This window comes from Tupaia chinensis, unplaced genomic scaffold (assembly GCF_000334495.1).
Source record: "Tupaia chinensis unplaced genomic scaffold, TupChi_1.0 Scaffold143720_1, whole genome shotgun sequence".
Classification (NCBI taxonomy): Eukaryota; Metazoa; Chordata; class Mammalia; order Scandentia; family Tupaiidae; genus Tupaia; species Tupaia belangeri.
Genome location: NW_006203569.1, coordinates 244,979 through 258,815, shown reverse-complemented (window position 1 = coordinate 258,815; position 13,837 = coordinate 244,979). Strand labels below are relative to the sequence as shown.

The 13,837-nt window shown below is 36.2% G+C and overlaps 1 protein-coding gene across 1 annotated transcript in view; it reads left to right on the top strand.

The window, feature by feature from the left end:
• ADAMTSL1 (ADAMTS like 1) overlaps window positions 1–13,837 on the top strand; it is a 367,415-nt gene that overhangs the window by 152,391 nt on the left and 201,187 nt on the right. Inside the window, exons 10-13 of the mRNA XM_027766822.1 lie at window positions 235–285; window positions 4,671–4,875; window positions 6,158–6,305; window positions 10,864–10,948. Coding sequence (XP_027622623.1) covers window positions 235–285; window positions 4,671–4,875; window positions 6,158–6,305; window positions 10,864–10,948 — 489 coding nt within the window. The remainder of the gene's footprint in view (window positions 1–234; window positions 286–4,670; window positions 4,876–6,157; window positions 6,306–10,863; window positions 10,949–13,837) is intronic.

Here is a 13,837-nt window from a genome sequence, read left to right as displayed (position 1 = left end):
ATTTCCTGCTTGCATCGGAGAAGTAATTACAGTAAATGGTGCCCTTTCAAAGAACTTGCCCCATCTGAAAGCAAACGCTAGGATAAAGATATTGAACTGTTTCAGTGTTGTTTTTCAGAGGTGATTTATTAATGTTTTGCACTTGTATAAAAATTGTGTATAATGTAATCATTTAGTGTTTATTTTATTGTGTGTACCTTCTACTCAGAGGGTTGGCATTATTGTTCCTAACAGTGACGGATACAAGCAGATCATGCCTTATGACCTCTACCATCCCCTTCCTCGGTACGTAAATCAATCATCCTGATGTTAGACTTAGCCAATCAGTCTTCTGCTTTTATAGAGATATAGATATATAGAGATATATACACACATAGAGAAAGATATAGATACTGTGTTTTTCTATAAAAATAAGATGGTAGATGGTATATTTTGCAATCCACCCTGAGTTCTGCTTTTGAATTATATAGGCCTGCTTAGACTATAAGCTTGTCACTCAAAAACCACTTGAAGATCAAATCATTTTACATTGCAGTGGACACAGTAATTCACTCTGATTAGTTACAGCGTATGGGTCTATGTTATGTCTTTCTTTCCCTCCCTTTGTCCTTTTCTATGCTTCCTCTGAAATAGGACCCTTGTCATTAAAGCACTCTTGCTAACGGTTAAACAAACACTGCCTAAAATAATATTGTATTACCACAAGTATGGAATTCCAGGTGTGACATTATTCTACAGAAAGGTTTTTAATGTCCTCTTTTTATTTCAAAAGAATTATAATTAAGTACAAAAGGCAATTTTTTATAGCTTTGTTGTTCAGAACATTCTGAAGATCTTATTTTTTCCAAAACATAAAATTAAATGTGCCGCATTGGTTTTTGAAGTACATTTTTAAAACTAGAAGAAATAATGAAAGTAATTCAAAAGCTTTTGGAAGAACTTGTTCTTTTTATAATGTATTCATAAGAAAACTGGAGAAGCTGAAGAATGTACTAGCCACTGAGTATGTTGCCTGCCACATTGGAAACAGCTCCAAAAATAGCAGAAATTAGAATTGCATTTGAAATAGACCTTTGCTCTATTTTCTTTACTTATTTGGCCCTTAGGGAGTCAACTGCTTATTTAGAATCAAGACTTAATCACATCATAAATAGCTGGAATAATCCACAGAAATTTGCTCAGTCCCAAACTAAACCAAGTCTAGAGAAAGAATTTATTCTGAACTGTAGAATAAAGCAAAGTTTGATTAAAAACTCTCAATCTAATCCAATGCTAATGGATTAACATATAAATAGAGGTCCCCTGAGGTCATCTAATCCAACTGCCCAGTGATGCTTCATTTTCCCATTCCTTCCCCTACAATCACACACACCATGAACATGTAAACATATATTTACACAAATATTAATTGTATATTTAATGCATGTGTATTCTCACACATTCAGATATTCATGTAATATACACACCGGAACAAGTTGTTATCCATCATCTACTTAATTACTTCTGGTGACTGGCAGGAACTCACTTTTCACCATTCTAATGATAGCATAGAAAAGGGAAGATTTCATTTGTACTCAATGTGTGGTTTTAAGTTCTTTCACCCAGCGGCTACCTCACTAGTCAGTTCCCTCCCTCTTTCCTATGACTATATTGATACAGACAATAATCAACTTTAGAATGCTTCTGATATATCATTTTGCTATTTTGACCCAAACCTTTCTCCTTGAAAACATTTAAAGAAAATCAAGAGATTAATTATACTGAACCAAGATGTCATTTGATTTCAATTTCTGAATCTGTAAATACTCATACGACCCATGTAGCCATTTGTGTGAAAGCCACATGTGGTAAGACAGAGGCAAAGTGCATGTCAGAAGAAGGATCCTCAAGTATATGTTTTTCCTATAATGGCAGCTGCAAAATTTCTATCTGATCTGTGACCTCACGTGTTTATCTTTTTCTGACAATTAATGCTGAGTGTAGGCTAAACTTGATTTCTTATAAACTGGAACTTCCCCCATAAATGATCCCCCTTGACGTTTGTTTGCACCATGTCCCTGGGCACAGCGTTGGCATATCCATGCATCACAATGGGAAAGGACAGTGAGCAAATAAGCAGGTGTACTTTCTACCCATGGCACTTCCATTACTGAGCTAGTTTTCAAGTTAGATAGTCTGCCTTACTGAAATAGTCTTAGTAAATGGAAGCCGTTTCTACAAATGTGTTTTCATTTCTTAGGAAGAATTAAGGCTCATAAATGGTTCTCAGATGGCCGCTACCCACTAATCAAGGATGAAGGATTTACTTATTTAAACTATTCAAATGGGATTAAGACCACAAGTGTAGATACAAAACACAGTTCATGAATTTGTAGGTTGTCTTTGATGTTTTCAGTCTATGACTATAACACATGCCTGAATATAAAATAAAAATGTAATCGGATGCATTATCTTGATTCATAATTAATATATGCCACTTTTCTACATCATTTTTAATTTTGAGAATTTCTTAAACACACTATGTGTTTTAAAAAACTGAAGGAATTAAAAATATGTGATACATGAATTCAGTACTGTTCTTCTAGGACAAGATTCTTGGACATTTTTTGTTTTTGTTTTGTTTTTTATTCCAAGCAATTACCTAGTCACTATTTTAAGATCTCCTGACTGATACTTTCTTGGCTTTGTTTTATTTTCTTTAAAGCACCAGACATGTTTTGCTTTAAATTTCCACATGATCATTATACAAGGTCATTCTACCCATTAATAATAGTAATAATAACAATAACAATTTTTCACATATACAACTGCAGTTGTATGCTGGAACCATACTATGAATTCTTGGAATAATATGAGCCTCATTTGTCTTTCTGTGATCACTGACATTGAAAAGATACTTAATTACTATTTGTAAAGTTATGCCATGGTCAAGTCAAAGTATTGAGACAGAAATTAATCTCTCTCATTTTAGGCTACTCAAGCTTAAGGATTTTAGAGTACCACTAGAAACGTGCTCTTTTATGGCATCTTAATATTCTAAGAGATTAAATGTACATTTAAAAACATATTCTTACTTCATGTCAAATCCAGTCCAATGTGAATATGTACTTACATGTCAGCCCAGTTTCACTCTGAATCAGACCTGTTATCCACTTCCAGAAAGAAGCCCTCCAGAGGGCTATGTGGAGACAAATGAGAGTTGGTCTTACCCCTTTGGAAGAGGAACTCTCTGCAGAGCCACTTCATTCCCTTAAACGAGACTAGAAAGTCTCCTAAGGACTAAACAGAGAACCTCAGTTTCCCCATGATGACAGTTTCTTATGCATATCCTGGGGAAAAATGCATAAGAAAATATTATATTTGGCAGCATGTTTCAGCTGTTGGCAGGAGAGATATCAGTTGTTGCCTAAACAAGAACAGTTTAGGGAAAACCCTCTGTAACTGAGAAATGCACATTGGTCAGGCTCATGGAGAAGAGAAATCAAACTCCAAGTATATACAAAATCCTACTTAGAGAATTTTAATGGCTCCAAGGTACACCTGTACAATGTTTTAAAATTTAGCTATTGAGTTTAACTATTTAATGGTTGAAACTTCAACTCGGTGATATTGTTTTTCTCTCATTAAAATTTTATCTCTCGTAATTCTAAGAGAAATCTTAAAGCTCTTTACCAATCCTCAACAAGTAGAATATATGTAAGAAGATAAGCTCAGCTCATTTATTCCTGAGTTTCTGTTTTTAGAAATTTTACATTCTCTAAATCTACAGGAGGAGAGAAAATAAGTAGGCAAAGATACCTCTTTGCCTCTGGTCCCAAATGCTTTACAACTATATAGAGCTCTGAAAAAAATCAATGGAATTCTTTTCAATGTGATTGACAATACTGTTGTTTTCTACATTATTGAACTCTATATCTAGATTCACATATCATAAGCCTTCCAGCACAAACCAGACCTCTTCACAATTCCAAAAGTTCTTTACCAGAGGAACTCTAGCAGCTAGTATCTCTAAACAGTTAGCACATAAGTAAATAATGCTCCTCAGCTTAATGATGATGTAGTTTAAACATAATTGTGCTCAATCCATGTAGCTCCAAAGCTGATGAATGTGGAAACAATGGACAAAGAGACTTTTGGTACCTTGATCTCTTTTTTTGAGCGTCTTCTGTCAAAAGTATCCAGAAATTAAGTAATAAAGTATATATTGAAAATAAAATAGCAGCCCAAATGCAAACTGTTTGTGCTAACTGATTATCCATCTTTAATCTTGACATAAATATTTAATGGATTTTATTAAATATAGATAATTTATTTATTCATTTATAAATGAGTGTATATATACATATATCTTGGAACTATGGGAAGAAGGACTGAAGACTAACTACCCTCTTCTGAGTAGGATACAGATAGCACAGATGTCCTTATAGACAGCTCTGAAAACTGTAACTTCTTCATTTGTGCAGAGCTTCAGTTTATAGAGCACTTTTGCCAATGCTGAATCCTCTCTTACTCATAAGATTTCAGTCAATAGATGGCTTTGGTCCTCTGGGCCAATAGACTCTCAGAACCCGGTCATCCCAGTAGGCACTGGGACTAGGGTTGGATGACAGGTCACTGAAGAGATCTGGCAATGTACATGTCTGCCCTGATGACTCCCCTTGCTTCTGTAGGTGGGAGGCCACCCCATGGACCGCCTGCTCCTCTTCGTGTGGGGGGGGCATCCAGAGCCGGGCAGTTTCCTGTGTGGAGGAGGACATCCAAGGGCGTGTCGCTTCAGTGGAAGAGTGGAAATGCATGTACACCCCTAAGATGCCCATCGTGCAGCCCTGCAACATTTTTGACTGCCCTAAATGGCTGGCACAGGAGTGGTCTCCGGTAACCGTGCCTTCTTTCTTTGTTCATTAGGAGAGTAAGTCTACTCTTCCCTCTCATCATCTGGCTCCACAGGATACTCTGTGCAGCCACATTCTCCTCTTAGGGCATCTAGAAGCCCACCAGCTTAGTTCCTAGAGTAGGAATGCCCTCATCCAACACAACCAAAAGTATATGATTTCTGCTCAAATGTATTTCTTCAATTTCCTTAAATAGGCCTCTATTGCTCCCCCAGATAATGTTCCTTCAAATAGCCCAAGGAGACAAAGGTCTTTCATGAGTAATTGAGGTTGAATGATTGATCCCAAATCTTACAATGCTGCAGTGATGATAGAGCTCAGTAGACCAGATGTCTGATTTTACTTTTTTAATTATTATATTCTGTCCATATCCTAAAAGGGTTTGAGTGAACTTAAAGTTTATGTATATTATTCACTAGGGGAAAAAGATGAAATGAAATGAAAAGAGCACAATAATTAAAACAGAAATTAAATAGGGTAATTAAAGCCAAACAAATACGGATATTCAGAAACCTGCTGTAATTATATATAAAATGTTATTCTTAGGAGTTTTTTTGTTGTTGTCTTTTTTTTTTTTTAATTTTTGGCTCCTAATACAAAAAGGGACAAACTGACAAAAGAGATGGAATTTGAGTAAGTGAGCCAACATGCCCTGAGTCACAAACATGATAGAAGGCTTCATGAGGCTTGTGGCAACATCTCTATGTGACTTTTTTTTATATCAACATGCTACCAGACCTGTAGAACTATTGAAAGTGCTATCTACATCTGGCCATTAAACATTGCCTTGAAACATTTTTTCCCATTGCAATCTAATCAATTGCATCAACTATACTGCAATATAAATTAGCCGTGATGGCAGTTGAACATTTTTTAGTATTCACATGGGAGCTAGCACTTTCCATAACTTTCAACGTGGCACTCATTAGTAAAGCAACTAAAAAATGCTGTGTTGATCATTAAAATTGGGTACAGGCTACAATTTCTCTTCTCCTTCTTTTTGGTACTTAGTTAGAGACTTTGCACACAGTAGGTGCTTCTGATCTCTGACTCATTAATCCAAAGCTAAGAAATTAAAACCAATCTTATTTTCAGCCAGCTTCACCTCAAAAAGCCAAACAGAAGATCCTATGACTGGTTAGAAGTGATAGAAATACACCAGGCATCAGAAAGGAATCCTTATGTTAAGAGTCTTAGGTATAAAGTAAAGAAAAGTAAACATGGCTTTGCCTGTGAGTCTTTTCTCTCTTGCAATCTCTTTCCAGTGCACGGTGACGTGTGGTCAGGGCCTCAGGTACCGTGTAGTTCTCTGCATCGACCATCGAGGAATGCACACAGGAGGTTGTAGTCCCAAAACAAAGCCCCACATAAAGGAGGAATGCATCATACCCACTCCCTGCTATAAACCCAAAGGTAACTTGACAGGTGCTTTATTACCAGTTGCTTACTTGTTATGTGTATTCAGGTGCTATTCAAAATGCCTTGGAATAGTTTATGTATCCAAGTTTTTTCAATATGTAAAGACTTTAATATATTAGAACAGAATGGTTACAATAGCCAAAACATTAAGCAAAAATATAGAGGAATTGAATATCCCTCCAGGAGAGGTTTACATTTTTCTACTTGTCTATGGAACATTTACAAAAATATATTGTGTGTTTAGTCAGAAGGAAAATTTTTTTTCTTAGAAATCTTATAAACTTTATTTAGAAGTCTTTTTTTAATCATGATTTCTGGCTAACATATAATCATTGCACATCTTTGTGGGGTACAGTATGGCTTTTTGAAGCATAAATAGAGTGCATAAATAGAGTGTATAATCAAATCTACACAGGCAAATTTATTTTATTTGGCATTGAATACTACATTATGTTGTGCATATTTTATGATAGTTATATTAACTTTTGGTTTTGGTGCCTTCTTAAAGTATATATTTAGTAGGAAACAACATTTTTTTCTGCCATGATACACTATTTCATAACCTAATCTACTTTTTCACATGCATTATTGTATGTGAAATACAGTACCACCCCCCACACACACACAATACTCCTCTCCCCCATGTATCTTCTGGTATCTACATTGCTCTAGTTATGTATGCCATCAAGTCCTTCTGTTTCCTCCATAGAATATGGGCATGCAAAATATGTTAAGAGAGACACATAGTATTTGTCCTACATCACATCTCCTAGGATTGTTCTCTTAGTGTCATATGAGAGAATATTTTTCTTTATGGCTAAGTAGTATTCCATTGTGTATATGTGCCACATTTTCTTAATTCAGTCATCAGTTGGTGGGTACTTAGGTTGATCCCATGCCTTAGTTGTTATGAATGATGCTGCAGTAAACATGAATGTGCAATTCTCTCTTCAACAGGATAATTTCCCATCTCTTAGGTAAATATTCCAAGAATAGGATTACTGATCACACCAAGTTTTTTTTTTTTTTCTTTTTTTGGAGAGGTTTTTGCAATAGGGCACGTGCAATCACCAGAAAGACAGAGACAGAGAGACAGAGAGCTAGAAATCACCCCCCAGGGGGGATGGCCATACCACAATCCCTTCTCCTCCATTCTCTTCTCCTTTCGGGATCTTTGGCATGCATGCACATGCGCCCAGCATGAGTTTAAGCCACCTGGTCTGGGACTCAAAACACGGTCATCTACATTGGAGTTCGGGGACACAGCCATTACGCTAACTGCTGGTCCCACCAAGTTGTTTTTCTTGTTTTGTTTTGTTTTTGAAGGCAGAGTTTTACTTGTTGCAACTCCTCTGAGTAGCTAGAATTAGAACCACATGCTACCACATCCACCTTCAGGTCAGGACAGATATCAAACCCAGGACTCCCATCTGGCCTCAACCTGCAAAACAGCAGTGTCTTACCAGTGTACCACTACAGCTGGCCACCAAGCATTCTTAGTTATAATTTTTTATAACTTAGACTCTACTATATAGAACTGATTCTTTTTGTAAATCCTTCAAATGGTTTTGATTGTGAATTTTTTAAAAAACACTACCTATAGGATAATCATCTCCCAAATCATAAAGTTGTTTGAAGACTGTTTCTAAAAATATCAGCTGTATCTGCTTTAAGAGGGACAAGGTATTAAGAAACAGGAGGAGTCCTCAAGGAGTTCAAGGAGTTCATGAAAATGCATATTATGAAAAAAGTATGCATGGATTTAAAAATTGTTTGCACCAAAATGAACTTACACTTTAATTCTACTTCCCCACAAAGTTTTTGAGGTCCACTCACATATATGTAACTTACTATTCACATTTCTTTCTGTTAAAAACAAAGGAGTGAACTCAAGTGTTTCTACTTTGCTAAGCCTGATATACATTGGAAGTCTTATACTTTAAAATGATTAAACAGAAAACTTGCTTTTTATATCAACAATTAAAATAATACTATGAGACTGAATTCCTAAATCATAATTTAAAATGAAAATTTGAAATGTATACTAATTAATAAATACTGCAGATAATTTATAAAAATAAATTTTAAAAAAGTTTTATGTAGTAAGATTTATTATCATGGCACTGGGTCTTACAAATTAACGTGAATGCTACTCCTACTTCTTCACTAGCATTGTTACTAGTCTTTGTTAATTAAATAAAAAAATCTGAAGCCATGAACCAATCAGAAGATCTCTTTACTGTCAGCCTCCTTCAATTTATTTCCCCCCTTTTTTTAATTGCCAGAGCATGCATGAACTCTCCAGAGAGAGAGAAACAGAGAGGTGGAGAGAGAAAAAACACCCTACACTGGGGTGTGATTATGCTACAGTCCTTGTTCTTCCATTTCTTCATCCCATCAGGATGTTGGATGTGCATGTATAGGTGTCCAGTGGACTGGGATTCAAACTGCAGTCAGCCGTGTAGGATCTGGCTCCCTTCACACAGCACTGAACTACTGTACTATGGGGCCAACCCACCTCCTTTAAATTTTAATGTCAAATATGATTCCCATTTTTGTCTTAATTTACTTCTTTAAACCATTATAGTTCTCTAATTATTAGCCACAGCGTGGCTCTTGATTATGCTGTAGGATGACCTTAGTACAATTGAATTGCACCACGAAACCTTAATTAATTGTATAAAAGGAACCCAAAACACAAAAGTGGCATGTTTTTTGGCACTTGATTAATTTTAATAGGCATAACTCTCTCTTATGTCTCAGTTTCTTCATCTATAAAATGGGGATGATAATAGTCTCTATCTCAGAAATCATATGAGGGTTAAATAAGATATCATAGAAAGTACTTAACCTAGTGCCTGGAATATAGTAAGGTAGTTTTTGACAACTATTATCTTTACTTCTTGAGTATTGTTAGTACCCTCAAATATGGGAGGAGATGCTCATGGGTACATCTGACATGACTTGGTTCCAGTCAGAAGTGTGAAAAGCTTACTATTATCACCAAACTCAATGCTTCATCGTTGACTGAGCGAGTCGCCTAACTGGGGAGATGGTGTAGCTGTGATGTGTATGCACAGCCACCGCATTCCAGTGTTTAAGATGTCAGCCAAGTCCTGGACTTTGGCTGTCATTTCTCACCCATTTTGTTTCTGTAAACAATTACTGGAAGTGATGGACAGAAGTGATGTTCCTAACTTAAAATGGTCAATTATTTATTAGTTCTATCTTTACCAAGCCACTTCAGAGAAAGAAAAGCAGTTTGTGGTTAACTATCAAGAATAAAATCTACATCTTCACAACCAAGTAGTGAGCTTGGCTCTCTAAACATCATTAAAATACCATATAATTCTATGGTGTATGCATATATAGACATAATTCTTTCATCTTTGCAATTACAGTTATAAATGGTGCTACAGCCTCACTGGCTCATACTGCAAAGGCAAATATGCCTATAAAGAACCCTAATAAATATGTCAGAATGAGAATTTTGGCAGTTACTTCTATAGGGGCAGTTAGAACCTCCCTCTTTCTTTTCCTCCTTCATATTTTTTTCCCCAGGTAGTAGTTAAGAAACTTGTTCTGAATTGTTTGGCCTGAGCTAAACAAGTAGGTGAAAGGAATCAAATTATGGGTTATGGACCTTAAGATGTGCATGTTTCAATTGTCTGTGAGCCTTAAGGTGGTTTTGAATGAGCTATGTGCAGTAATTTTCTGTAAATTTCAGAGTAGCCGACCTTGATTGTTTTTGACAATGTGGTGTAGATCGCAGTTGGCCAAAAGGAAAACACATACACACAACAGAATTTATGAAACTATTAAGATATAATTTATTATACTTCATAAAATACAATATTTACAATGGTAGATATTGCTATATCATTTCAATGAGTAATAGTGAAAAGATATTTAATACTTTGATGAGTCTTGATTGAGCCAGTGTTCCCAGAGTTATGCTTTTTTTCTTTCTTTCTTTTTTAGAGAGAGATTTTTGCTATAGGATACATGCACTCACCAGAGAGACAGAGATAAACAGAGACAGAGAGACAGAAAGTGAGAAATCACCTCCCGAAGGAATGGCCAGGTTGCCCCATGCCACAATCTGCTCTCCTCCATTCTCCTCTTGTGGTTTTGAGCACACACACAAACATGCCCGGTGTGAGTTTAAGCCTCTGGGCCCAGGACTCTAACTGCAGTCACCTACATGAGAGTCCAGGAACGTAACTATTACGCCATCTGCTGGTTCCAAGTTACGATTTTCATAATTGAAGGACTTGCTTTTGCCATTCAACATAGTAAAGGGGAAGCATGTACACAGAAACTAATGTTATTGAACATTTTAAAAATCCAGTTCTATTTTTCTTGATAAGATCTTCATCTATAAAATGCATAGGCGGCAACTTACCTAATGATGTAATACTTATGGTTATCAACATAGTAACCTCTTGGTACAGCAAAAAATTAAGAACTAGTTAGAAGAAAAAGGAATTTCCCTGAAATTTCAGACTGATTCTAACCTCTTCTCTTTTATGTGCCCACACTTAATTCGTAGAAAAACTTCCGGTAGAGGCCAAGCTGCCATGGTACAAACAAGCTCAGGAACTGGAAGAAGGAGCTGCCGTGTCAGAGGAACCCTCGTAAGTTTTGAAGGCACAAACTGCCCACTTTAGAAGCTGATTAGTTTTTAAAAAGTTGTGTCTCCCTCAGGGTAGCTTTCATGGGGTCTGAGCTGTCAGCATTTTATCAAGGGTGAAAAAAGACTTTGGAGGCTTTCTAATTAGAGACTTACCAAAGTGTTTGTCAAAACTTATGACTGGCCTCTAAATACTTTTCAGTGTTGACTAGAGTAGGAAATTGAAGGTGTAGTGCTTCTTTCTTCTGACCTCTTTCCCCTTGAGATGGGGCCAAAGGTGAGAAGGCCCAGCTACATCTGATGATGTAGCAGTGATTTGATGTGAAAGACTGGGCAACGTTTCACACCTCTTATCTGCCAGATTTGTAATATAACTGCTCAGTAAATCAAAGGGTAAGTAAAACATATTTGCGGCAAGGGAAGTTCATTAGCTTTCCTTTGCTTTCTTTCTGGGATTGGTATCAGAAGAAAACCCTGGACTTGATCTTGTTTTCATACCTCTTCCATTTTATCAAGCTCATAATTTTTTTTTTTCTGAGAGGTTTTTGCTATAGGGCACGTGTGCTTGCCAGAAAGACAGAGAGAGACAGAGACAGAAAGCAAGAAATCACCCCTCGGAGGATGGCCACACCACAATCTCTTCTCCTCCATTCTCCTCTGAGGACCTTGGGCACACACACACGCGCGCACCTGGCATGAGTCTAAGTCACCGGGTTTGGGACTCAAACCATGGTCGACTACATGGGATTCCAACGACATAGCCATTACGCTTCTTGCTGGTCCTGAGCCCATAAATTTTTAAGTCCACTAGACACAGTTTCACCAGATGTTTCAGAAAAGGAAACAAAAAAGATAGACAAAATTAGATGAAATGATTGATTGATAAGTATACAGTAATTCTACTAGAAAACACTGGTAGGTTTACCTGCTACATCATTTTTACAAATGAGAGAATGCATTTTAGTGATCAATTTCATTTATAACCAAAGCAATTTTTCAGGTTGAAGTGTTCTAGATTAATTCATTTACTATTATATAAGTACTAGATTCTACACTATTCACTGGTACAGAGATATGTCACCTACTTCCCAGGAGCTCATAGTGCAGAGTGTAGAGGACGTAATGGTTTCCAAATTCAATGTATAGTTTACATTTTACTAGAGATAAAATTAACATTGTACTCTACATATTCAAATACATTTGGAATTTTCTCAGATTCATCCTGAGACTAATCTGATGTGGTTTTACAGAATAGAAATTGTTTTCCTGAACGTCACTCTAAACAGCAAAAGACACAACAAGAAATCCAAAATGAAGATTCGTACAACCACCACAGGTCATTTGTCAGGATATGGTATTATGTCACACGATTTCACAGAAAAAAGTACATATATTAGGTAACATGTTTCTTACTTAAAATAACAATTAACCAAAACATAACCTATTTCTGCACCCTGAAGTTACCACAGCAATCTCTTCTACTTCTTCGAGAAAAAGCAACTAACAATTGCAAAACTTTGAAGCAAAGGTTATTTCACAAAGTAATCTTTAAGTGAATATATACACACTTTTTTGTCTCTCTCCTGCCAATACCTACTTTGGTAGTCCTTCTGGTTGCTAAAGAGGAAGTAAGCAGTTCATTTTAGAAAGACATTAACTCCTTAATCCACTGAGGTCCTATTTAAGACACAGAAAGATGCAATGTTAATTGGAGCTGGCTACTCCTTGTATATGTTCTGGAGTTAAGTATGTTTAAAACCAGATAGCTATTATATTGCCTATATAAACTCTCTGCTCTCCTTGTATGCTGTCTTTTGCCATTCAGCCCAAAACATAGTCTTGTCTGTAATATTTCACAGACAATAATATTGCAATATTGCATTTTAGTTGATGTTAAATATAACAGAGCTGAAGATAAATGAAAACAGTATACCTCTGTCATTACACATCTTTCCCATTACAAGATACCTCTCAAATGAAAGCTGTAAGTGGAGCTTAATGCTTTTGCAGTGGTAGTCTATAGACCAAGGCCAATCACATTGTGTAATAACTGTTTTCTACTGAAGGTCTGATTAAAATGCATTATGTTGAACTTTAATCTTAGTAAAATCCCTCCAGTAGTTAAACACATCGTTTTAGCCATTGAAAGTATAGCCATATATTAGACTATTAAATTTTATACTTACTGTAATGGCGTTGCCATCTTGGCATGATTAATCTGGATTGAAGTAGATTGTAATTGGAGCGCCGGTGCAAGGTAAAGGAAATGTATACTATTAGGCACAGAATAATAATTACTTTTACACTAAAATGAAATAAATGACAGCAGTAGAAGAATGCAATGAAAGGTGTATGGTTTCCACATTTTAATATACTTTACATGTTTACTATGCTGAACCCTAGCAAAGGTCCTAAGTGTCACATTATTTTTTTTATGGATCTTGAATTTAAAAACATAATTTTGATGATCTCTTGATTCATTCTTTTTTAAAACCGTATATGCCAGAGTCTAAGTATTTGTGGCAACCTATAAGTCCTCTCCAACGTGTAATGAAAACAATGAGATATTGTCAGCAAGTCATCTCTTCACCAGAGAGACTCTTACTGCTTGAATTAAATGGTAATGTTCAGAAGCTGTGGCTGTCACTCCTGCACTGCTGCAGCGAAGCAGGAACACTGGTCCAGAACTCATCCATGCTCTCACCCATACTCTGGCTTCAGCCAACAGTGGAGAGTTCTGTAGTTAAGCAGCAAATATCAATTGTTCCTCCATATGGAAAATGAAAATATTATCACTCGCCTTTAATACAGGAAAATGACTAGATTGAAGTCTGTAGCATATGGAGATACCCTTATTAAATGTTAGGCACTTTTAATAACCAAAAAATGTAGG